The sequence below is a fragment of the Colossoma macropomum genome, unplaced genomic scaffold, assembly GCF_904425465.1.
Source record: "Colossoma macropomum unplaced genomic scaffold, Colossoma_macropomum, whole genome shotgun sequence".
Taxonomy (NCBI): domain Eukaryota; kingdom Metazoa; phylum Chordata; class Actinopteri; order Characiformes; family Serrasalmidae; genus Colossoma; species Colossoma macropomum.
The window spans coordinates 12,535,823-12,563,737 of record NW_023494788.1 but is presented as its reverse complement, the minus strand read 5'-3'; the positions used below and the strand labels follow the sequence as shown (position 1 = coordinate 12,563,737).

Below are 27,915 nucleotides of genomic sequence, written 5' to 3'. Positions count from 1 at the left end.
AATATAACATTAGGAGCTTTTCCTGATATTAGATCTGTGATGTGCTTAACTAAAAAAATCCAGATACACACTAATTGCCTTCTGGTGGAGAATTTTATGGGTCTTGAGAATTAGAATTCATAACATTTAATTTGGATACTAAAATCCTAATTTACTATTTGTTTTTTTACAACTATCATGACTATTCCAATCTGCGAAAATATGGACTCATCCCTAAGTGTTAAATGTAAATATGTTGAACAGTGGTGGCTACGGTCACAGGAGGCCTCTATATAGAACAAACTGTTCAGGGAATGCTCACTATTTTTCTAATAGCCTTATGCTTGTAGTTGTCCTTTAAGTAGCTATAAATATTTCATTTCTGTTGTGTGCTTTGCACAATCGTGAATTGTGATTTTGTAATTCTGTTATTTTAAAGAAGAGGTTACAGCGATGCATTTTTAGTACACTAACAGTAGGATAATGTATTTTGAAATGGACAATATCATCATTAGTGTTATCTACAGCTGAATAAACCTCTGGGTCTGTATATGCTGCTCTTCCAGTCTGAAACATATTGCAACTGTATATTTTAGTTTATCGCTTGTTATATCGTCATTGCAATATCCAACTACCTTATTACACATTGCATTTTATGTCCATACTGTGCAGGGTAATACTTACCCTGCAGTGTACATACCAACTTGAACAAATACAAACAAGCCTTTTGCATACATTAAAACAGAGAGCAGAGCAGTAAACTTTATTAATGAGGGCCATTTTGGTGGTAGTTCAGTACATATGGCAGTACCATTCAAAGAGCTATGACAACCAAGATGCTTATAGCTCTGTAAATGGCGCTGCTATCTGCACCACACATTTCGACTTCTTCATGGGCCTTTGCTGGGTTTTCCTGCCCCTTGGGCATGCCATACGTGGAGGAGCAGTCAAGGAGAAAAAGACAGATTATAAATGCAACACCATATTATTCAGTCTCTTCAAACAAATCAAAACAAAATGAAAGCTGCTTGTGCCCCTGCTTAGAGAATGAAGCATCAGGATAAAGAGAAGCAGACAGAATTATCCTTTTGAACTCGGTGTACACCCACTCCATTTCTTAGTTGAGTCTGTATGCAACCCAGCATTCTGTAGACATGCAACTGAACAAATTTAGTTTATACGCTGACTGAAATAATATGAAAATAAATGAAACAATAAAAGATCAAATGATGTTCATTTAACTTCTGTGTATATTTACACAAGACAAATGCAATTATCTTACAAAGCAGCTACCAAGCATCGCATGGAAAAAAAATTAATGGAGCGCCACTTCAAATAGCACACTAGGAATGCTAGAATAGCTGAACAAATGTCAAACGTACATATTTGAAGCTCAAGGCTCCTTCAAGGTTTTCCTGAAAGCAACTGCTTCATTCTACTGGTTTAGGTTTAAAGTAATTCTTCACTACAGAAGCAGATCCAACCAAAGTGTACTTCCTTATGTAACAAGAAAAAAATATCTAGAGCACACTTCTTGAAAAGTGGAGGAAAATCATCCAGGAAAATCAAATCATTCATTTCCTTCCTCAAAATCTGAAATGTATATGCTTTTGGTTAGGCTTTAGTTTTGCATTGATTTGTGCAAAATTTGTGTTACACTTTAGTTGTTCCTTTTATATTATTCCTTATTTGTTTTTGTTTTCAGAATTCTATATTTTTGTATTTTATTACCACTTTTTATGTTTATTTCCCTTTTTTCAATTATAATGCTTTCCTGATTTTATGCTTTTTTATTATGTTTTTTTTTACCTTCTTTCTATTAAACATTCATGTTATTTATGCTATTTTTTGTTTTATTTACACTGTTTTGCTGGTTTATTTAAAGTGAGACACTAAAGATGAGCAGGGTCATTTTGTAGCATATAATCTTTCATTCACTCTAGCTAGTACTATATTGAGAAATCCTTGTGTAATATCCTTCGGAATAGGATTAGGAACAGGATTAGCGATGTAATGTGTATAAATTTTATGAATGCAGAAATTCTAGGCACTCAGGTGTTTGGTTCTGAATGTAGAGAAAAAATTTCAAGAATCAGCAGAATAAAGCATACACCATTTGTGTGAATGCTGTCATTAGTACTTATGAAAGAGACTTGGATATTCTGTTTAGATTAACCAGGCATCTGTATTATATGACACAACATGGTCGTCTCAAGTGTGGTGAAGCTAAGCCTTCATTAAAGTTGCTGACCTTGGAAAATACAGTTAGATGCACGTGGAAGTGGAAGTGAGCTGATCTAAACACACTGAAATAAATGTTCCTGTTCAGTTTTGACATTTTTATGATTACAGTTTAAGAGAAGACTTGTTATAGAGTGCAATTTATCCAAAAATCGGAAATATCATAATTTCTGCTTGAGATGTCTTGAGTTAAATTTTCTGGGAGGCCCCAGAATATGAGCTGCATGATTATGTATGAAAGGTGCTATGTAAATTAAGTAAAATTGAACAGGCTACACACATTATTGGATATATGAGCACAAAATGAATGAGCTTTGGTGAGCTTTAGTCCACAGATACCAGTAGTGGCTGGACCATCACAGTACAAACAAAGGAATGGTCAGTGGCGAATGAGAGTGTCATTCTTTCTTAACTTTAGCTTAGGCTTTGATATAGACCAGGCGTTTCTTGTCAAGCACTGATTGCAATCGATAGAGCGGCTCTCGCTGAAAGTCAGTGATGTTGTCAGTTCCGAACCCACCACCCCTCGCACTCGCCCTACCTCACATCACAAGTGTCCCCAGATAGCACGGCAATGTCAATGCCCGAGCCCATGCACACATACAGCCTCCAATATGACATCTGCACTGCTAAATTTAGCAGCGATCTGAGCTGCTCTCAGTAAGTTCAGTCTCTTTGTTTCCACTATCATGGGCAAAGTGACGATTGATTGAGTGTGATTGCACTGACTCAAATGAACAAGGACTCAAGTCCTGGAGCACTTCATAGTTTTTAGAAGCAATTTATATCTTGGCACAGACAATAGGATGAGTGACTGGGCTTCAAAGTCTATAGTGGGTGGCATGCAGCGGTGGGAGGTCCACGGTAGTGGGTATGTGTGTACGGTACACTGAACAAAGCAATCTTTTTTGTCCACAGTGAAGAGATCATTGAGACTGAATGCTGGACAGTAATTTTCTCACAAACCTACACTTAATTGCCATCTCCTCAATAGAACATTTTGTCTGGTGAGACCAGTAGTTCTAGTATTGAAAGATGTAATGGAATAATCGTTTTTGAGAGATCACTGACGATTGCTTGATGCCATAATAATGCAGTTTACTCATACAGATGATCGTGGTAGTGTTCTTTTCTAAATATGGCTTTCTAGGAGAGAGCGCTGAGACCCACCACATCTGAGTGTGTAACAAAGCATGATTTTGAAAGAAAATTTAATTAAAAAGGGAATACATAATGTGTATTACATGGCCAGGGCCCACTGACAGGCCCAACGTTTTATTACATGCTTCTATAACGCAAGAATAACTCAGCCTGTTTGCATTAAAGTTTCTGTAGTTATTGATTAATAAGCCTTAGTATGTAATAAGCTTGAGATTTTAAGGGATTAAGGTTTATATAATGCACTGCAATACACTGTGGCAATAGAGTGCTTTAAAATACTACTTTAAAACTGAGAACTAGATGATCTGATACAGCAATTACAATAGAAATTTATCCTATATAAGTCTTTAAGGCACAGTAACAAAAACAGCCTTAATTCTAAAGGATAATGAGAGGTTGGAAAATTGTGACAAAAAAAATTAAGACCATTTTTGCTATGTAACAGCACACAAATGTTATAAGTGGACGTCAAGGGAAAAAATAAAATACAAGAATAATGTAGAATGATGTAGCCAAACAAATTATTGGATAATATCTACAAGGAGAGATTTGGAAATGATTAAACAAACATACTGCCCTACATAAAATCACCCCTTTTGTATTTATGTTTTTTGTACTTATTCTAATATTAGTGTTTTTTGAGCAAATAAACACTTACTGTCCAGATAAAAAGCTTATTAAATATAATTTCTGAGATGCCTAAAACTTTTGCACAGTAGTTTATATAGCAACGCAGTTAACAGCAAACACAGTGAACAGCATCTGGAAATGCAGCTGCATAGCCCATGAAATCGGTACTGATCATCTAGGGCAATGACTCTAGCTTGATTAATTTAATTACATATTTACTGTGATGAACATGGGCCCTCATAAGATTGTGTGTATGCTACATCAAGTATCTGATAATGAAATCCGGCTTATTCCCCTAGAGACTATAATCTATGTTTACAAGCACACTTGGCCTGTCAAGTTGCTATTCACTGAGGTCGTGGTGAACAAAAAGGCTGTGAATGGGGAGGGAATTATATATCTTTAAAGATCATCAGAGCATAAAATTGGCCACAATGAGTCACCAGAAGAGCCAGTGGTTTTGGAGTCAAAAGTGTAAGCACCTTAACAAAGAAGCCTTCGTACAAAGAAACATACAAGTAAAACACTCCCGCTAACTCACTCTTACACACATACACATTCTTAATGTAATATAAAATCATAATCAGACTCCTCATTGACCCAGAATACAACAGTGTCAAGGACAGAAGTGGAAGGAGAGCATGCAGAGAGGAGAGGCGTGTGTGTTTGTGTGTGTGTATGTGTGTGAAAGACTCACTTGCGAGCTCCTCACACAGAACTAGACAGGAACAGGTCTAGTGTTGCAGAACCAGAGCAGGAGTTTGGAGGCAGAGGAGCAGCCACTGTAGCAGAGCAGAACAGGGGGCAGCAGAGAGCCACGCACACACAGGACATTAGAGGAAAAGGGGAGATGGAAGAGGAAGAGAAAAGAAGAAAAGCAGGTTAATACACCCCCCAAGACTGCAATCATAGTGTTACCATGTGCTAATGTGTGGGCAGAAAAAGAAAGAGAGATAATCATTAAGATTTTACGGAGCCCTGCTGCTGACATCCCTTCTGAGAAAAAAAAATGCATGGACACAACTAACTAAGGCACGGGAACTCTATTCTAATGCATGGCCACGACTTAGCAAATTGTAAGAATGTTCCCACATCTGACTAAGTCATGGCCACAACTTCACTGTAACAACTTAATTATTCTGTCCCTACATCTTACTAAGGCTTGGCCATGCATTATTTTATTAAAAAGGGATGTCACCAGTGGGGCTTTGTAGGATTTTGATACTGGTGATATATGGCTTATTTTAAGGCTAATAATTCATTATCATTTTACATCAATAATCAATTAATCAATCAATTCGTAGGAATGTACGATTGGAATCACACAAGATCGGAATAAGCAGATTTTCACTCCAAATGCACAGCTGGCAAACATGAAATATATAAATAAATAACCTGATTTGTCGCACTTGCCATGTATTTCTATGTTGCTGCAACAGCTTTACCAAAATGTCATAGCATAAGTGTGCTAGACTCGTGCTAAAGAGCCAGTTGCCTCTTACTTTTAAAGTAGCCCTTTATTTGATTCATGTTTGTTAAATAGGCTACTGATAAACTGTTTATTTAAGAATATAAAATGCCAGCTTGGCCCATTCGAGCACAAATAATGTTATTTATATTGTGACTTTTACTGAAAACGTGTTAGGGTGCTTTATGTATCATTTATCCTACACGGTGTGAGCTTTGGGTTTAAAAAACATCAGCTAAAAAATCATCTGTTGGTTGATTTGGCTGTAAAGAAACAGGAACCACAATCAGTCATGAAAATTTTGAATCAGTGCCAATTAGTCAAGCAATAAATCAATCAATATCTGAAGCAACCAACCAATAAATCAAGTAAACAATTAATCAGTCCATTATTCATGAAACCAATCAAATAAATCAGAAAGCAAAGACATCAGTGTTGACTGGGAACCATTGCCAATGCACGATAACATAATACATTTTTCTAAACAAACACATACTATGTAATTCCACCCTTACAATATTTAATTCATAACAGCACAATATCCATGACAGCTTTGCTTTACAAACATTGTTTATCCTACTATATTTTATTAATATCAATCAATCAATATGATCATTTAATGCCTGCAAGCTAACAAATTGCCCAAGCTAAAAATCAGCTTTTATTTGCTAAGCAAACACAGATCTTTTCCTGGCATTCAGGATGGTCACTTAAAATACACCCAGTCTAAGGCCCCTCATTTGTTGCTTTAATAACAGACTCACCACACAAATTGCTCGTAAAGGTCATTGCTAATAATGGAGCTGAAATGGCCCAGAAGTGCTCGCGCAAATACAGAGAAAGCTAATTGACACACAAATGACTGCCATGACTCACTTTTTTCTTTTCACACAGAGGTTATTGTTTGCCATGCGCTGAAAGATCCATGATGCTGTGTGAAAGTGGCACAACAGAATGCACTTGTGCTTCTATAGATCTCAATTCTATAGGAAAAGACTTGCTCTGATTCATGGCAATACCAACTGCTAACAGCAGAACCAAATTAGCCCTGGTGAAAGCAGTACAAGATGCTGAAATGGTTTGAATTGTTCAATTTGTTTATGGTGAGGCTTGTCTGGGATATAGTGGCATCTGTTCCCTGTGCAGAACACATGGCCGGAGAGCTCTTGGTAATGTAGAGCTTAACATCATGACATCCACTAACCTCAGTCATGGCATGGCATGCACACTTACACGAGAGCCTTTAAGTTTCTCTCACACAACCCAGTAGTATTATTCAACAGATTATGAGAGAAAATAAAGCTGTGCAGTCTTTTTTATCCTTTTAACATCTTTACACAGATACTGGCCATACTTAACCTATTTGATCTATATTTAATTGAAAATTTGCTCAAGAATTCACAAAGCAACACAAATGTTTTACAGATTTTAATTGGAGGGCTAGTGAATCATTGTATTCTGTTTCAATAATTGAATGAAATAAATAAAATTCTAAAAAGAGCATGATGAGAACACACGCATGTCGTTGAGCAGATGATATGGGACTGTAGAGCGTAAGTCTTTGTTTTCGTGTATGCTTTTTTTCTATCCATCTGTGCCGTCACCTCCTTTGATCCATGTCATCAAATCCCTGTTTCATTTTGGGAAAGTTTATCAAAGATCAAATCAATCAGGGTACACAGCTTTGCTCCATTCACTCTTAAGAGCTGACACATGTGTGCCATTGTTTCAAACTGAGGCCGCAACAGGCAAACATCCGGCGCTGAGTGAGAGAGGGAGCGATGAGACTACATCGAATTTGGATTACATGTGCTTATCATCAAATTCTGAGCCAAGTTTACAGAGTCCCGCACACTTCATCAAAGCTGAACCAATAAAATGTCCTGAGGATAAGCTGCTCTACTCTGTGACTCGGTATGGTCGAGATATTATGACGATCATACTCCGGATGATAATCTTGGGCAGAAAATCACTTGGAATTTCTCATACTAAAAAAAAGATGCACATATCCATATTAGAGAGAGATAATATTTACAGCCTGCAGTTTTGCACAGCTTTGACTAGAGCCCTAGTGATATATCAGTTTGCTGATAATGTCAGCCAATGTTCATTACACGTCTTATTTGTGTCAGGAAAATTTGGGCTAATAAAAAAACAATAATTAATAGCTCAACTTACATTCTAATGCATCTCTAATATAAAGAAAAACATCACATAACTACCCACTTTAGAGAAGTTAACAAGTTCTTGCTCACTTGCCTGTTTCTGTAGAAAGTGTTAAAGTGATAGTCTTCATTTGCTTGTTTCAATCACATCACATGGTTCAAATAACAAGCCTAATCTCATCATATGTGGCAATTCACAGGTGTTAGGTCACAATCATATCAGTAAAGCACAGTTTAAATAAAAGTATTGGGGCCGGCTTTGCTGGCCTGGATTAATTCTATTGTAATTTTAATCAGGACAGGTCAAAATTAACAAATTAATTATATATTATTGCGATAAATCATTAATGCCACACAATTTTTCCAATGCTGTTAAGGCATTTTCCTAGTTTGATCCTCTGAACCATCCGTAATTGTCAATCCGTAATTGTAGCTGCTCACATGCTGTATGTTGCTATCATAATATATACAATTGTAGCACTCATTCAATTACAGCTTTGAAAGCAATAGCTTTGGCATCTTCAGCAGACCACGCTCAAGAAAGACCTAAAGACAAATCAATGAACAGGAAACTAACAAAAGCAATGACAAAGTGGAACTATACAGTTACACTCAAGAGCCTTAACTGTAACAAGAATACACAAGCTGTAAGAACAAGAACGAGAGTGAGATGCTACAATCGTGGAGAAGTTGATATGATACAGCTTCAATTAAAGCACTGATTTTTAACAGGGAAAAATCTTTCTTTAGGATCGAATTTGAGCACATAAGACAACCGACAAATACAACAGATATCTCTGGCTGGAGAAATATGAATTGTTTCTACAACAGGGGGTCCTCACCCCTCCCCTTTCACCCATCATTGCTCGCCAGCAGTCAGAGAGTCAGAGTCATAAATTTTCACACACAGAGCAAACAGTGTCCTAGTTAACTTAAAAACAGAGCTATAGGGAAACATATTTTATCCAATTACAGTGATTGAAAATATGGAGTCAATTTCAATTCAGCCAATCGAATGGCCACTAGGGGGCCTGCAGGAAGAGGCTGCGATCAGTATTGGTCACAAAAGTTTCATATTGGTTTGGCCCTAGTTTTGACGGTACAGGAGCCAAGGCTCATAACTCTGAGCTATGAAGCTATGATGTATTTTGAAGGGCTCTGAGTGGAAGGCACGCTCTATTAGACAGTCTGTTGGCTTCGCAACTTCACAACTGCTGTTGCTCTGCGGCACGCTGGAAGGCCGGCTGTCATCACTATGGGTCTGTGTGTGGGGCAAGACACTGAACCAGACCGAATTGCCACACACACACACGCAGACAAACACTAAGGCTCATATATCACAGCAGCTCCAGCACAGCTAATGTATAAAACTCCTGTTGGTTTAAAGAGTGCCACCCGGGTGTTATGTGGCCAACCTCCTTTTCACATACCTCCCCTGCGCTCACGTTCCTGCAGAGTAAATCTTCTCTGCAATCATACCACAAGCTTTCATCCTCTCTCTCACAGACACGCAAGGCAGGATTGGGCTTCCAGGAATGCCTTTTCTTTTCCACACTCATTAGGGTGAAAACAGGACATGTCTGTGAGGGAGACGGTCTCTTCCACTGGGGCCGAAGCTTTGGCAATGTCATCTCGTCGCTAGAGTTCATGTGTGTGGGTCTAGTCTCTCTGCTGTGCCCTATCATATGTTTATGAGCAAGGGATGTCAATGGAATTTATCAACTGCAGCAAAGAAGCCTTGGAGACTCCTGTGCAGTGTCAGAGTGTTATACCTCCAAGGGTTTCACATTTCAAATGGGTTAGGGGCTCTGTTGAACAGAAAAAAAAATGGCACCAATCTGATACCCAGTATTGGTATCAGGCCAATACCGGCAGAAAATGGTGGATTAGATACAGAGAAATAGAGAAGAAATACAATAAAATGTGATCCAGTTCTATAACAAATTTAGCTCAAAATATTACAGATTTGCCTGCAGCACAACATAATGTAAAGCAAAGCATTTGATGTGATAACACTGGTATCCACATGTAACCTGACAAAAGTAGGTAGCTAAGTATTATACTAAAAAAGTGGCAAAGCAATGTTTCTGTTTTTCTGTTGTTTTTTTGAGTGTTTTTTGTGAAAGAGGATAGCTGAAAAAAAAAGGTTTTTTTCATGTCATGTTTTTTGATTTATAACCGACCATTATTTATCAGTGATTAATAGTTAACTTACAAACTTGTAAATATTGTAGTCACTTTAGTTGAGAAATATCAACATATCCACATCAGCAGAGGTCAATTTACTATGCAGTCTGTTCAAAGTCAGACCAGCGGCTAACAACACTCGCTCTGCAGATACCGAAGTGCCCTGTATGCACAAGTAGCGTCTGGCCAAGGTTAGCCTCATGCGCTGTTGATTTTCCACCAATGAAGAGGATTTATGTCCGGTGTTGTTAATTTGCTGTTGTGTTGTTGTGGGGCTAGCGATGGGAAGTAGGTTCCAAAATATTCAAAATATCAGTCGATTCTTGGCCAGTGACTTGAAAAGAAAAGAACGGATTTTCCTCTTGTCACTGTAATCTGTAGATACTCAAAAATATTGTGTAAAGTACATTTAGGAGGGTTTAATCTCTGCTATATCCCTTTATCCTACAGCTCTGGCACTATCTGTTGACATTAAGTGGAGTCGTGGAATCGACTTCAGCGGCAAGAGTCGACTCCAGAAACATCACAAAGTAGGGCTTCCGGGAACAAGTCGCGCTTATGCATACAATCTGAAAACGGTCTTCAAGTTCGATGACAAACCCACTTTTCAACTGAAAGCAATGGTCGGACATTTATGCATTTGTTGGTTAATGGTTGATCAGTTAACCACAAACATCCCCAGCTGTTAGCTATATTAGCTATGTTAGCCTGTAGAGAAGTAGTGTTTGCTTGAGCATTCTAATCTTTGCAGTTTAGATGGCCTCTTTAAATTAAGTGCTTTAGTTAAAAAATGTAAAGCATAGCAGTTTTAAAGAAAAAATCAGATCAGTATCAGCCAGTCCTCAAGATTTCATTATCATTATCTGTGATCAGAAAAGAAAAAGTGGTATCATGCCTTCTCTAATTTCACCTTGCCTAACGTTGAGTGATAAGTGACTGACGTGTTTATACGGTCACGCAAGCTCTCTCTGTAGAAGCTTTTAGATTTCACTGATACATGGAAAGAGTTCCAGCCTGTCATTAATGATTGAGTCTCTCCATTAAACCAAACCCTAACCTTTGTGTATAAATCTTAATAGACACAATTTATGGAGCAAAGAAAGAGCCAGAGGAGCTGGAGCCTAAAGCCCAACACAAACAGCACTTCTTAGGGTGGCAGACGTTACGTTGAGCCCTCTGTCTGGCCTCGGCCAGCTCACTGAGCTGTTAGCAGAGAAACGCTTATTTTCCTGGGAACTGTCTATACATTAGGCCTGGCCCATGTGAATTTGTTGGGAGTCTAGGGGAATATGAGGTGCTAAAACAGAGGCCTAATAATACGCCCATGAGAGCATGTTATTAGTCATGCTTAGGGAAAAATTAAGAGGGTAATAAATCAAATAGAGTGCAGAGATTAAATCAAGGGCCTTGGGGTTGCGCGTTTCTGTTATTAAAACGTCTCCATTACTGTACTCTCTCCTAAATCCGCCCGCCGGGTGTGCACATCTCAGACGGCCTCTTTATTGTAGTGAAAAGGACAGACTGTGCACTATGCAAAGCATTTCTCTCTAAAGATGCTCCTAAGGCATATTATGTCAATGCTAATACAGTGAATTGGACTCCTTGCTTAGGCCTTGCTTTAATCACAAACCTGGCTAAGTTCGTTAGCTGTCAATGAACTGTACTGTTGATAAGAATAAGTAAAAATCTCATATAGTGAGATAAGGAGATTATCAGATGTTGTGGTAGGGGAGTGATTAATTGCATATGTCTGAGAAAAGGATAAAAACCCATCAGGAACAGACATTTAATGTAGCAGACCATGAGATGACCTAGGCAACTAGGGACACGTTCGGAGCGATCATTAAGTTATCAGAGTGGCAGTTCTTAGCCCCAGAAAGTCCGTAACGCAAGACAGAGGGCAGACTAAAGAGCCTTTAGGAAAAAGAGCTGAGGGAGTGTCAGATGGAGAATGAACTCTAATGGTTGCTGTTACACTAAAACGCTGACTTTCGACTACAGTGGCAATGGCATGCATTATCTGAGCAAAACTAAAAGCTGAAAATTGACAGTGCACTGCTGTGCAACATTTTTGTTGCTCAGATTAAACCGTAGGTGCAATGATGATAATGACAGTAAACTACGACCAGAAATTAATCATGTATTACACCTACATTTAGTGATTAACGGCAGTGACTTCTGAAAAACTGTTATAATTTTGCCCACAGAACCAGCTAATGCTCTGAGCCAGATGTAACCATAAATTCAGCATTAGTGGCCCCAGATGTAATACAACACATTAGCCAGGAGACATAAAATACCAAGAACCTTCCTGTGAAATTCGTCTACAAAAAATGAATGAAACACTTGTCACTGTGTGAGATTCAGACTAGCAAGTGAAACATAAACACTCCAAGGTCAGGCCATGGTTTGGCTTACAGGAAGTCTTCCTCAGACATTATTACAATAAGAGGCTAATTCTGCTGTAGACGTTATTATAACTCTAAGAGGTAGTAGGTTTTTATCCAGTGGAAAATATAAAGAGAAGCAGTGCACTCCTGTCCCAAGAGGCCCATAGACGAATTGACCTATCCCTCTCCTGGCTGTAGAATGTTGCTTGCACTTCTACACCAGCAATACAGTGTGCCAGCGGTGAAGCACAAGCTAAAGGTTAAATAATTAAGACAGTGAGCGCCAGGCCAGTGTTTATATCTGTGTCGTCGGCTGTAATGGGGCTGGAACTCTTTAAGTTCATTTGGCTGTCCCTGAGCTCCCAGCACAGCGTAACCCTGGCAGAGCCGAGGCTTCGGAAAGCAGCTGCTTGGAGATTCCTGCATACTTCACCACTCTGTTTATCGGCCAGATTAACATGTTGACAGCCTCGCCGTTTGGAAACAGTCCTGCGATTTATGTCTGTGGCACGTTTCCAAGTGCTGCGGAACACAAAGAGTGGCAGGACGTTATGAGGAGGGTTCATGGGCAGCTGGGCGGTCCAATCTGGACAATTTTTTTTTTACCAGGGTTTGTTTAGGCATGGCAAAAAGTTCTTTGAAAAGGAACAAACATCCATATGTTTTACTTCTCAAAAAAAAAAACAGATTTTCAGCAGTTCTTCAGTGGAATTGTTTAGTGCCCTGACTGACAACTTTGCCACTAACAATGAGAAATGAAATTCCGCTTGAAGCTGACACTAAGACTTTCAGTCTGTGGTGGATGTCAACTCAATCAGTTCACTAAGAGGCCAGAGGAAGAAGCGTTCTTGCTCCATTGTTCACTATTTATTTTAAGTCCCATTACACCATGCTACTTCAAAAACGTCTAAACCTCTTCTGCAGAAACAAATTTGTCTGTGTTGTTTGGGTAAAATTTGAGAATGCTGGGATTGGAATTTACAAGGACGGAGGTTTTTTTTTCCCCTGAAAAGTCATGTGACTGTTGTGTCACTGCTATCATACAACAGCTGTTATTTAAGGTGATTACTAGCTTTGATTTGTAACATAAGACTGCAAGCTGTACTGTGTCATTAACATTCTGCATTATTTGATTTGAGTGGCCACAACCAGTCACAGCACACAGAGGAAGCTGAGCATGACACTAATGACACTGTCACAGCATGTCAAAATACAACATCATACATAACAATCACTAACCAGAACTGTAGTGCATGCTTTTGGTAAGAAAGTCCAGGGATTTCCACACACACACACATATATATATATATATATATTTTTTTTTTAAACAGATTTAACTTATAATCTGAAAACAATTCATACATTGATGAATTAATGCTTCATGACCTCTTCTTCAGTTCGAAATAGCCTATACTGAAAGACACAGTCCCAAGGACAGTGTCTGTGAACTTGTGGAATTAGAATGAATCATTCATTCTAATTCTGCAGTGTCTCCATGGAAACAAATCAGATGTTTTGAATAAGTTTCACACTGGTGCTACTGTGGTACATACATGGTTGCCACAACATATGAAGATTAAAAGCCACGGCTTGTGTTACTAATATCCCCTCCAATCATTTACGTTACACGAAAAACTCTGCCCAGAGCGCCCAAAGGCTTAGAACACAAAAATTACTCTTTAAATTCAACTTCTATCTCCTGTGAAACTCTGAGGAATTTGTTCAGGAAGTGTAATGAGCTGATATGAAAGTTCACTTTGATGGCCCTTTGGTTCAGAGATCCCACAGTTTTCAGACTTTCTTTCTCTTTGTACTATCATCAATACAGTCCATGCTTTTTTGATTGCTGAAACAGTTAGGAAGGGTTAGGAGTGCAAATTAACTATAAATCCTTAAACTGTAGCTTTGAACATGTCATGGCAAAGAGGTACGTGGAAGGCTCGGCTCTGAGAGAATGTGAGGGCAAGGTGATGACATCAGATTATTTATATCTGCCCTCTGTGAAAGCTTCCTTCCTCTTTCCACCAGACACATCACAAAATGTCACCAGCAAACCATGCATAAAAGCACAGTTATTAAAAACATACTCTGGTACGGTGCCACAATAAATTATTTAAAAAATAAATCCATCATCAATTATTAATAGTAGAGACTTACTATTTGCTCATTGGGTTGATTTATGCCTTTGCTTGAGCTTTCAGGCATACAAGTTCAATATGGTCTTATGGTATTATTTTTTCAATAAAAGCATCATGTAACAACATACACAATTTGCAGAACCCATATTTTCATGTTAAGCTAATAACAGCAAATGCATAGACGTTGTTCTGTTCCTATTTCCCTCGAGGGAGAGGATTTCAGTTCAAAAAGACCAGCTGGCTAAACTCCAGCTTTAATCTCTATCTGAAATAGCATGCTAGCCTTTGGTCAAAGCCTGAGGGAGCGTCACTCTGACCTCTGAGTAAAGGAGACATGCAGAGAAAAAGAGATGTTCTATCCCACACAAATCTTCCTGCCTGCAGTTTACAGCAGTTCATGACTTTACAGACTTACAACAATTACTGAACAGAAGACCCAATACTACTTGTTCAGGTAAGGGGAATCTGGTCAGAGTGTATCCCTAATTGACAAGGAGGTTGTCTAAGAGAGATGAGTGTGGGAGAATAATTTGACCGTTTAGAGCTGAAGAAGTCTCTTCCAAACTCTCATGGGAAAGTTTGCACTCAGCCGTGGACGAGATTCAGCTTAAAAGAATAACTCCACATTAACTTCTCTACACGTTTCCTAGTACAGGCAAGGAATACAGAGCAACTGCAAAACAAACAAGGCATGCGGTGGTATGAGACAAGGAGTCACTGTGTTGACTTGAGCTGAGGTTTGTTTTAACGTGAGGCTGTAAGTGAATAAGTGTTTAGTTAACAACCCCAGGTTAAAGTATCACCATCCCTCAGGTGCACTTGTCAGAAGGAATTCTAGAATTGTTAGTTCAACAAAGAGAACAACCTCTGAAAGGTCAAACATAATCACTCAGGAAGAGAAAGTTAAATCTGACAGTGAAAGTAATGTGCAGATATACCAAGTACAAAAGTAGTTCTTGTTTTGCTACCATATGCAAACTGTGCCAACATAAGTCAAAATAGACATTTGCATGCTTCACTCACGAATATGTTCTTCTGTAGCAACTGTGTGAGTTTGGACAGTTTATAGAACGCAGGCAAAAATCCCATTCATCTTAAAGAAAAACTGTAACGCACAACTATTGTCAAAATATCGGTCAGTTATTAAGACTATAATATTAGTTTCAAATGATATTTATGTTGCATGTGCATGTGAAAGGTCACACTGTAATGTTGTAGTTTTCGTTTTCAGCTCATGTTAGCATGGTGGCGAACTTCTTTTTAATTAGCTACACCAATATGACTAATAGTGGGAGTAATAATAGATTCTTAGATGCATGGCAATCTTCTCGTGAAGGACTGATTCATGAAACAACAAAATCTGACATATAGTCTGTTACATAGGTTCTGCGTTTCCCCTACTGTAAAATAAACTCATATGCACCCAGAACCTTTATAAAGTCGGATACTTTCACAGTCTGTGGAAGTGGAAAAGAAAAGCAGGATCTCACTAATGCACACGTTTGCAGTCACAAATTGGTCATAATTTTGTGTATATGAAATACAAGGCCCATAAAACACAGTAAACATGACCCAACATAAGAATGCAGCTTTGCAGCAACCACTGTGGCAAACTGCTAACAGCTGTACTGAAACCATATGTGACACAAAGAACAAAAATCAGATCAAATGATCAAGAATTATTTTATATCACATCTTAGAGCCCTGAATCAGAATCAATAAGGTGCCTAAAGACTCCCACCAATAAACATGACCCAGCTGACCAAGCTGTTTGCTACTAATTTTTCATTAGGTTGAATGAGATTCTGTGGGCGGAGCATGGATAGGTCATTTAGACTTATCTCATCATTTCCTCATCAGTATTAAGGTAATACCATATGAAGTGAGAGTTCAAGCCCTGGGTTAATTATAACCAGAGACAGGATATCCTCCTCTCCAGTGCAGGACATGTACTACTCCTTCTAGCACTGGATAGCACAGTTCCTGCCCAAACACTTGGGCTGCTGGAAGGCTCTTAACTAAAAATCTAAATGCAGAGGGAAAGGGTAAAGGTCAATATGAGTTCACCTACTTGAGTACATGCGTTGAGCCGTTGATCTGTGTTGCTGTGCAGGGGGCTCCAGGTGCCAGAATGGAGGGCCGTCGGTAGCGCCTGTGTCCGCAGCAGAGAATGATGAGGAAGGCACGACGGAAGGACTTGTTGAGGAAGGCATAAAGGATGGGGTTGAGCATGGAATTGATGTAGCCCAGCCACAGGCAGGCGGCCCACAATTGCTCGGGCACTGTGTAGTCTATGAAAGGGTCCACCACGTTGGTGATGAAGAAAGGAGCCCAGCAGAGGCAAAAGCAGCCCATGATGATGCACAGAGTCTTGGCTGCCTTGGTCTCAGTGCGCATGCGGTGGTTGCGCTGGTGGTCTGCGCTGTCCGAGGCGGCATTGCCTGCTCCACCCGCCCTCTGCAGCATGCTGATTTGCCGGGCGTGTTCGCGTGCTGTCACATAAATGCGCTGGTAGGCCAGGACCATCAGACCTAGCGGGATGTAGAAGGCCACCACGGAGCAGGTGAGTGCGTACGGTTTGTTCACCATGAACACACACACCGTGGAGTTGCCACTGAACTTCCGTGCCTCTATCTGCCGAGGGAGGGAGGGATATTTACACGCACAAGTTACACATTGAGCTTGTACACACTAAAGAAAATGCCACACATTCTTTTCCACTCTTTTGCTGAGCTTTTTGTTTCCTGTGAGTTCATTTGTATTCCAGTCTGTGGGCCCTGAGGGAACTGTCAATTTGTCAATGGTCAATGCAGGAGATGGTTCGAGATTGGAGGTGGTTACTTACCACATTTAAATATCATCAAGCTGAAAAGTGATGACCTGGACAACATTAATCTTTAAAAACTTCTCTCAGAAAGGCCTTTTAAAAAACAGCCTTGACCTTTTAAATCGTAAAGAAAATGCCTCCAGTTCAGCATTTTTGAGATGAAGCACTGGGAATGTTGCCTCAAAACTTTCATGAAGTCCTCTTTAAAGTTCTGTGATTTTCAAAGAAATCTGCAGGTATACTTTCCATTTAAGTCTTAGAAGCTGGTTGCAAGTTTTGCTTCTTATGGTCCAAGTGATCCCAAACACATTCAATCACGTTGAAGTCCACTGACCAGCTTCTTTGTTTGACTTGAACGTTTTCTTTATTGGGCTTCTTGACAGCTACACATTCTTTTAGACCCATAGTGTTGAGTCTTCTCACAGTAGAAGGATGGACAGAAACAGTTGGATTTTTCTCTCAAACATGAAAGCTGTAAGTACTGTTTATCTGATGGTGACAGTTTTGGTGGTCTACTAGACCTTACACGGAGTCCCATTTTCTCTGCATCTTTTAATATTTTTCTAAACTCCAGTTTTGGAAACTCCTGTTTTTCACTTATTTCCCTTTAACTTCCCCCTTCCTTATGCAAGCTGATAATCTTATGTCTAATCTTTTAAAAAATATATCCTCATGCTTAATGGCTGTTTTGACTGGAAAGTAAATAAATGAAGGTTGGTCTCTGTGAATATGTATGGGCCTAGGTGGTATTGCGGAATCGATTTGGGTGTGTTGAGAATGAGCAGTGGATCTACCATGGGAAGTGACGGTGAGAAGAGCATTAATCACTGTCCAGCAGTGGCTCTGTCTGTGCCACTCACATCATATCTGTGAATCATTAGGCCTTCCGGCCACTGCTACAAGAACTGATCAATAGATACACACAACATATTTTTCTCTCGCAAACTGTAAACACTTTTCATTTTACAAGAGTGAGTTTTTTTAACTTAGCTGGAATGTGACCCAGGCTTTCACAGATACTTGACATAAACCACTAATTAGCTCCTTTGAGAAGTGTAGTCAATGGATCTGGCAGTGTTCCTCATGCTCCAACTTTGGAAAATAGCTGTCCGAAATAGATATCCATTAGCATAATGCTCATGCACTGAGAATACTGCAAAGCCAAACTAGTTAAGACAGTGCTAACACCTCATCGGCATCCCTATGCCAGGGTTTGTGCTCATAATTCTTCTGTGTGTCAACTGCGAAATATAAATGATTATGTACATAAAGATAATATGACATTGCTAATTTGCACAAAATGGAACAATGTCACAAACAGTTTATGAAACCACTCTGTTATGATACACCTCTGAGCTGAATCGATAAGTACACGCTGATTCTGGGAGGAAACATGCTCAGGATGCCATTCAAATACCATTTCCTCTCCCGGATGGCTTTCGTTATAGTGCATAAATCTTCACCCAGGCCTGTGTTTGTTTATTGAAAAGCGATGGATTAGGGGCTCTACCTGGGTACCTTGACATTTCATTTCCACTTGATCATCACAGGACTGACTGGAAGTTATTCATAATGCCCTTGCTTGCAGCTACTGTCTTCCTAAATACAGCCACACACTGCAGCTTTGAGCACTGCCTTTAAGCCTATAATGTTTAACCTGAACACAAAGTGGGGCACAAAATCAAAGAGAAGCATATGAAGAATCAGAAAAAAATCTGAAAATGCTCTAATGAAACAAAACATCACCTGATTTACATGTTTACACAGATAATTATTTCAGTGAATGCCTAATTACTTTCCCAGTCTTTTAATAGGGCATTTGAATAATCCAAGCTTGTTTACATATTTGTCCTGATTCCAGTGAAGATGAGAGAGAAAGAAAGATGATCTTAAAAAATTAGCAGCCAAGCGCATTTTTAAACGTCATTAACACAGGACTGTGACATTTGACGCATATGACTCACCAAATGATTTATTCCAATACTGTTCCAGCCTTGCATTATTGGTAAGAAGGAAATGACAGTTGGGATAATCCAACATCCTCCTATCATAAGAGCCACTCTCATTGGAGTCATCTTATTCCTGTAGACCAGAGGCTGACAACAGATGGCATAGTACCTGCAACAAACAAGATAAACAGCATTTTATTAAATTAAGCAATTTGAATTAAGATTCTGTGAAGTAACTGTCTTTATTTATAATAACCATGCAAATGCAATAAGAGATGCTGTATTGATTTTAAGTGTACAGTGTATGCTTATGGAAATGTTGCATGAATACTATCTATGAATGAAAAGATGGTTTTAAATAAAAAAGAAACTAGTAAGCTGCTCTGGCTGAAAAAAAGGAAAACCTTTTTCAACTAAATATAGCACAGAGACCCTTGACCTGCTACTGCATCATAACCTTTTTGTTCTGCCAGGATAGATTTCCAATAGCCATCTTTAAATGACCCCTGATCTGAACCCTAAAGGACTAAGAAGGAAGTCTACTTTCTATGGAAACAAGAGCATAGCAACACAAGTGGGTGTTCTTCATCCATACAGCTGCGCTATGCAAGTGACGTACAGCCTGCCATAATGAACATGTTTGGAATATAGTCATAAAGTTTTGATGCAAAAAGAATAATGATGGGCTTTAAGCAAGTTTTGATGTAATCTTCTGCACAACGGAAACAGAAAATAAATCCGCATTAATGCGAAGAAAACAACTCTGATGCTGATGCGTAGGAAGTTGTTGATGAATGAATGGCGCTCCCATTTTGTGGAACAAAGAGATGTGACAGTGTGAGAGTGGAGGAACGCCGCTGATATAATAGCACAGATGTCTTGGTGCGATGGGGCCGTACCAGCCAGACCGTCAGTAAAAATAACTGTGGATCCGCACCAGATGCAGTGCAACAGCAAGGTTGCTTCACTCTTATCAGGGTGACATTACTACTGTTACAAGACTGAGTTCAAACACATTGCATGCAGAATTTTTAAATAAAAAATGAAATAAAAACAGCCATATAAGCATGTACAATTGTTTACAGTACATTACACAAGGGTTTACAATTTGCCATTTCTGAATATGGAAATCAAATACTATCAAAGTATGACATCTTTTGCATGTTAAGCTGGCCACAACTATTGGGATGTTGTCAGCTGCATTCTGATCTCTCTGTATAGCCTTGTAAATGCACTTTCTGTGGCAGGTTGTGCCTGTTCAATGGGAAACACACGATTACAAGTAGTTTCCTGCTTTGCAAACTATAACTGAGTGTTTCAGATTGATTGATTTCAGATTTTGAATAGAAAAGGAACTTCACTGCATTACATTTTTAAAGGCTTTTAGTAGCATTTAGTAGTGAGATATTGCTGCAAGTTTGCAGACGCATTTGTTTCCCGCAGGTTCATTTTGTTTGTAGCTCTGTGCATCAGTCAAACTGCCTTTCCTGTCAAAGGTGCTTTGTGGCCACAATGAGTGACAAAATACAGCAGACTCTCTGAGGATAAGCAGACTTACTTGCAAGACAAATTATGCCATAATCTAATTTTATTCATTTAATTCTTTACCAATTTTTACATTTTTTTCCTCATGTTTCCTTCTGAAATTGTTTATTTTTGCAAACACTGATTAAAAAAAATCTAAGTTTTTGATAGCAATTTTTGAATGTAGCACTACAGTTTTCCATTTTTTCCATTCCAACTTATTTGCAAACTTGATATGTATAATATATCGTGAAAATGCTGCATTGCCCAGCCTTAGATTGTAAATATTTATAACTGTTTAAAGAACATTATACAGAAGTTTACTAGTTTTAAGTTTTGAGTACAAAAAACTTGTTTACAGTTTGCTTTCATATTCTTTGTTACATTTTTCCCATTTTACTTAAAAACTAATAACATAACATGTACATTAAGTTATCAGTACTGCAGAGCAAAGTACCTAATACTGTCTAGTGAAAGTATATAACTACTTTTCAAACTGGCATGCTTCCAAAAGGCCTCCAGGTGCCTGCTGCTGGGCCTGCTGCTCTGAGCCTGCTCTAAGGGTGCTGAATGCTGTGTAGCCTGTCGCTATTGACAGTGTGGCTGGTCAGCTCAGGCAACACTGACAGATTACAAGGAAATAAGACTCAGCACTGTTACCCATGACCAGACAAGGGACAGAGCTCTCCACATTGTTTTTGTACGAAATGTGGGGGGATCTCTCCATCTCTAATTCTCCTTCTGTGACCCAGTTCTGTCAGCACCATGGCCGGTGTGTGCCGGGTTCCTGTTTATCTGCTCACCAGTCGGTGTGACATTCCTGGCATGTATTCATTACAACACATTTAGCGCTGGCAGAGAGGCCTGTGCTGTACCGTAAACGATAGCCATTCATACCCCATCACAATGGCCAATGAACCTTTAGGTGAACTGGGCCTTGAACGTTCTGTCCAAGAGGCAATGGCCAGGTGACTCAGTTTTCAAATTCCGGTGAACTGGAGCAGTGACTTCCATTAAACAGCCATGACGGATGTTCCCAGTCCATCCGCTTGGCTAACTGATGCTCACTGCTGACGACGGACAATATATACCCCGCAGCTATGTTTGTGTCGAGGGGCTCTAAGCTACATCCAGAAACACTATTGATTCTACTATGACAAAAGTTTGAGTGAGCCTCACACATCATCCTGTTGTAACAAATGAGCAGAGGTTGGCAGCCTGAGGGGGAGCAGCAGGGGCAAGTGTTTGACAGCAGGCCAGCAGAAACACAACCTCTGCATTAGTCACTCTATGTGTGCTGAAGTAGTCTGGACTATGTTGTGTTATCTGGAGCCTGACAAAGCTCTCATAGCAAGGGCAGGCGTCTGAGCTGCCAAGAGAGCCGGCTCTTTACACCTGCTCACCTGGCTTATTTTACTGTCACTGTGGCACGTGCAGACCAGTATCAGACAGCACTAATCGCAAATGCAATAGAAAGCAGACAGGGCACTGGCGCTTAAATGATAATTACAGTGCTGGTGATCGATGAGGTTGGGTAATGCTGTTAGTTTTCAGGGCTGGCTCAGCAATGAGAGATGGATTTGAGAACATATAAATCATTACCTGAGCCAGCTCCACAGCCACCGACAGTTAACAGCAACATTAAATTTGTAACTAGCATACATATTAAACTGAAACATGTTCCATTTTTTTATACACATCCATGCCAGTCAATCTTCAAGTTTGAGTGATCGGCCATGCATTTAAGTTTTCCTCTGAGACCTCAGCAAAGGGGTGAAGGGGAAATGAAAAGTTGTGCAAAAAAAAGCAGACGCCAACTTTGGCTGGCATCGGACAAGTACTCACTGTAGAAAGATGGTTTCTAATTAAATGAAAAGCAGACGTCTGGGCTGTGGAGGCAAACAGTAAGCTCTAGTGACTGGCTGTAAGCTATACAGCTGAGGAGGGCATACAAGCGCAGAGAAGCATAATGTATGTCACACTCCTTTCAGGCACGTCTAAAAATAAAGCTCTTAAGAACATGTTTCTGTTCACCTGTCCCCTTGCCTTTGGGCTTCTTTGAAGCAGCAGGATTCACTGATACGGGCAAGCAGTATTGGACACTGATTGCAGGTTTTTTCACTCATAAGTGCAGCTATTTTAAGTGAATTTTCATTCATTACGTTTCAAGAAACATGTCTCAGCTTTCAAATGTGCTAATTCTCCTTGACTTGTTCACGTGTCATACTAAAGTAGAGATGACAGAATGGACATAAATTTCATGTTCTTTCCCTATGGAATCCATGCAGGGAGTCCTTGGGGGAAACAACATATGTCTCAGGCAGTCAGTTATGGGCTGTAAGATGTGCGCCTGGGGGAATATAATGGTTCCTTATGAAGGTCATATAAATGCATGATATTGAGAATTTATTTCCTATGCTGTAGCGCTCCATTTTGCAGAAGAACAGAGTGATTTCCAGTAGCACTGCATAAAGCTACTGTAAAATGTTGACTCATTTGCTTCTCACCTATCCATATAAGCACATGCTTAACACACTTAACCTTCCTTAACACAACAGTCTCTTGTAATTACTGGCATCTCCCAAACTCATTTGGATGAGAACACTATAATCACTACTGAACAAAATGAACCTCTCCTAAACAGAGAGCTGTTCCACTAGAAAACAAAGCTTATCCAGGACTTATTGCAGTGTACACATAATGATGCTGAAAATCAATAGTAGGGCCATAAGTGGCTTATACTGCCAGATAGGCCTAATCAAGCTCACCATTAACCTAATGGACTTCATGTGGCATTAGTCAAAGTCAATTTTTAAAATAACATGATCCTCATTGTTCAGAGAGAAGTTTCTCTTATTACTGTACATCACAACAATAGAAAAAGGTCAGAACAAGATAGAAAGGTGTCTAGGGATGTAACATGCTTTGTAATCGAAGCAAACTTCAATCACTTATATTTAGAAGCAGAACTGGCAATTTTCTGGTTCATAAAAGGAGCTCTTAGTAAGGAGTGAATGATATTTCTAAACATGGTCTGATCCATTCTGTATATTTTTGCCACTCCTTGAGCATTTTCTGAGAATAAATAAATGTTTCAGTGATTGCAGCTCTTCTTTGGTGAGATTCCAAATGCTGTGACTTTTTGTGTTCGTCAGCACAAATAACTGACTGTTCATTCAACACTGCTTATTCAACCACAAAAAAATCATCTTCTATCCATAATGATAACTCTTGATGATAACTTGTGACATTATGCATCAGTTTCTGTGGAGACAGCTGCATTGCAACTACAGCACGGGTAAAATACAGCAATGATAAACCATGTTTTTCTGTTGAACTTCGGAGGGAAAAAGTGGCAGCATTCAGGAACGGGGACAGAATATCTCTAAAGAGGCCAAAAACAGGCTGGAGGAAGGGATTAAACCATCAAAGAAAAAATACTCAGAAAAGCTATAAAACCCTGTTGCTGCCCAACTTCAGTTTTGAAAGGTCTCTAGAAGATCACCAACTACAAGATGAGAAGAACTCCCATTCTCCTGAATGACCACCAACTCACTGAGCTCTACTGCAGATTTGAACGCACAAAGTACAATCTTCAGCTCCATCAATGAGCAGGACGTCAACAGGCTCTTCTGTAGACAACAGGTGAGAACAGCTCTGGGGCCAGACTTACTTTGTCCATCCACTCTTAAGCACTGCTGTGATCAACTAACATTACTTTTCACAAAGATCTTCAACAAATCACTGGAATTTTGCTCTGTTCACATACGCTTCAAAACCTCAATCATTATTTCAGTCCCCAAAAAAATTAACATTACTAGACTTAATTACTACAAGCCAGTAGCCATGATCTCTGTAGTCATGAAGGTCTTTTAACGTCTGGTGTTAGCCCACCTGAAGGCCATTACAAACTCTCTGCTGGATCCCCTGCAGGTAGCGTACAGAGCTAACAGGCAGGTCTGTTGATGATGCAACATGGGCCTGCAGGTCACACTACAGCATCCCAACATTCCCAGAACCTATGCTAAAGTTCTGTTTGTGTTCTTCAGCTCTGCTCTCAATGCCATTGTGTCAGAGCAGCTAGTAAAACTGCCCCAGTTGTCTCTGCCAGATCCCATCTGCTGGTGGATTGTGGATTTCCTGACAAACAGGAGGCAGAAGGTACAGCTTGGAAAACACACAACAGACCCCTAGACCCTCAGTACTGGAGTTCCACAAGGTTGCATGCTCACAATTTTTAATGAGCTACAAGGTTCAGCACTCGATGGCCTTGCTCTATGAGTTTGTGTGGTCTACCACTTTGTGGCTGAGCTGTTGTTGCTTGTAGACACTTCCTTTTCACAATAATAGCACTTACTTTTGACCAGGGCAGATCTAGCAGAAATTTCACAAGCTGACTTGTGGCAAAGGTGACATCCTATGACAGAAGCATTTTTAAAGTCACCAAGCTCTTCAGTATGACCCATTCTACTGCAAGTGTTTGTCTATGAAGAGTGTGTGGCTATGTGCTTGATTGTATAAACCTGTTAACAATGTATGTGGCTGCAACACCTAAATACCACAATTAAGAGGGGTATCCACATACTTCTGGCCAGATAGTGTATGTTTTCTGCTGAAAACCGGATAGCTTGCTCATAAAGTCAGTTTTGACTGGAAATGAAATAAATGATAGGTGGTCTATGATTGGTCGTAGAGGTCAGTGTTCTTCAGAGTACACTCATGTGTTAACTGCCAGGTTTAGTAGGGTAACTACCAAACTGTGCTGGACACTGGCCCTCCAGGACCAGAGCTGTGCACACCTGCATTAGAACAAATCCAAATGTACACTAAAAATGTGATCATTTAAAGAGAAAAGGTGGCCATGTGACAGGTCATTAGTGCCTTGAAGCACTTGCTGCCCCATGTAAGACTCATTTGAGACATGAAAACAGACAGATACTGATGAATATCTAGCTGAATTAGAGAGTTATTATTAGAGATATCTAGCTGAATTAGAGAGTAAGCTGCTTCTGAGGAAGAGCATTTTTCACACATACTAACAAGAGATGACATGGTTAATATGGCATCGCATGCTAAATGGCTGCCTGAAGGACAGTCAGCCAGGAGACATGGCTGTGTGGTGTGCTCACCTCCCTCATTGTCCAGACTCACTTTGGCAAATGACTTGTAAAATAGCCAAAACAGAGTCTGCCTCCCTCCTTCAAGATTCATGATAGTAATAACTGACTGCCAGCAGCTAAGCTTCCAGGAACTTCTCCCGTTCCTCCTGACGCAGGCAAACATAACTCCTCTTGCAAAAATTGTGCAAGAACACAGAACGTTTAAGACTCTATTGTCGTAAATGAACAAAGTGGGGTAAAGTGATGAGTGCAAAGAAAAAGGAGAGGAACTGTCACAGATCCAGTTTGGGGGTATAAAGTTGTTCTGCCATCAGAAGCTTTCAGTGGCTTTTTTTTCTAAAACTGTTGCCGTAGAGGGTATAGTGGGCAGGACACAAACTATTCAGAGTGAAGGTTTATAAAAGACCATCTGCTGTACTGTCATTTTCATTCACAAGCTACCAGTAGGCTAATCTTAAAAAGCGCTCTCTAGCTCTATGGGAGAGGGAGAGGGAGACAGAGAGAGAGAAAGAGAGGGGGAGTAGGAGAAAAACAGAACCAGAGAGAGAAAGCAAAATCAGGGTCAGGCACTTTGTGACAGGCCAACATTAACGCCCACTCCCCCTTCTCTTTTCTGCCCTTGTGACCCCAGTTGCAAGCCAGCTTTTGAATGGCCGCCTCCGTAACTGCAGCCTCTCAATGATGCAAGCCAGGACAGCAGCTTTGCACTCAGAACTCATCTCACATATCCGCTTTGGAGGCTCCCTGCATCCTGTCTCAAGCACCAGTCAGAAAGTCCTCTACTCAATTCGTAAAGCTGTAATAAAGGACAAACTGGGGTTTATGACTTTGTTAGACTACAGAGGGGCTTTTTTTGTGTCTGTGTTATACATGAAGCTTGCATTCCGGAAGACTATCTGAATAACCTCCCTACTCTCGCCACCTTTTATCATTCATGTCAGACTGTTTATTTCTAATGAAAAAAGGCTGCTAGATTAAATGTCAAAGACTGTAATGGATGACAGCTGAATGCACACTGTGAGTTTAGACAAATTGTTCTAACGGACCTGCACATACAAAGAGACACTCTTCCACCAAAGGAAACATTAAAGAGCAGCATGCATTTGGACAAAGACAGCTACTACCTGGGTGACTTTGATTTCTTAAAAGTCCTTACAGTGATTACAATAATTCTTTAAAAGCATAACACTTTGTCCATGTTGATGGAATGTACAGGCTGGAATATTAAATGTTCATCTATTTAATTACTTACTAGCCCTCAATGAAGTCTATCAACTTGGAACAAACGGGAAAAACACCATTATGCCCTACAAATAGCAAGCAAATACAACCTCAATCATTTGTAGTTTTAACACTGTTTTTCAAGGCGCAGCCATTAAGAGCTGGAGGTAAGGAAAGAACGTCTGGTAGTGCATTAATTTCAACTCGTTAGTAGCTAAAATGAGCGGCACAATGTTTCTGCCCCTGAACATGATCAAGAGTGCTGTGTGGGCTGTATGAGGGCGTGTGTATGTGGGTGTGTGGGTGTGTGTGATGTGTGTGCTTCAACATCAAGACACAGCAGGAACTTGGCTTACAGTGCAGTCCGAAAATAATTTGGCTGGCGCAGTAGATATGAAATGAAACTATAGCACTATTTGGATGGGATTAGTTTTAAATGGTGAGGTGGCGTAATCTAATTTTGCTACAGGATGTTTGTAATGTTTATGGATGATTTGCGTGGTAGAAGAAAAATTTGGCATGAATTACAGAGATGGCTGCTCAATTTCCGCACTGCTATCACACAAAAAAAGTTCTACATGCCCAAACGTGTCCAAACATTTCATTCAGTCATAATTTTATTTAACCTAAACATCAACCAAGCTGCCTTAGGTATTTTCCCAAGCTGTCATTAGCTTGAGATTTATTAGACTAGAGAGTTCACAGACAACCTTTTTTATTTTATAAGTTTAAACACTTGGAGTGCTACACTTGAAGTAGGACAATCCATATCAGCTTGATTTAGGCCACAAAGAACACAAGTAAATGCTTCTTTGAGTGCCTCCATACTTCAGAAAAAATATGAAAACACCTTTTCCACAGGATATGATGTAATGTTACCTAACATGGCAATTCACAAAGTATTAATACAACCTC

The 27,915-nt window shown here is 39.7% G+C and overlaps 1 protein-coding gene across 4 annotated transcripts in view; it reads right to left on the bottom strand.

Annotated features, from left to right (window-relative positions):
- Nucleotides 1-27,915, bottom strand: part of htr4 (5-hydroxytryptamine receptor 4) — a 79,824-nt gene that overhangs the window by 17,509 nt on the left and 34,400 nt on the right. For 2 of the 4 annotated variants that reach the window (XM_036568500.1, XM_036568501.1), the window contains exons 5-7: nucleotides 19,151-19,304; nucleotides 16,431-16,993; nucleotides 4,709-4,793 (exon numbers count right to left, since the gene is read on the bottom strand). In XM_036568500.1, the coding sequence (XP_036424393.1) occupies nucleotides 4,730-4,793; nucleotides 16,431-16,993; nucleotides 19,151-19,304 (781 nt within the window). In that variant the 3' untranslated portion in view covers nucleotides 4,709-4,729. The remainder of the gene's footprint in view (nucleotides 1-4,708; nucleotides 4,794-16,430; nucleotides 16,994-19,150; nucleotides 19,305-27,915) is intronic. The other 2 variants (XM_036568498.1, XM_036568499.1) reach the window with 1 other exon arrangement.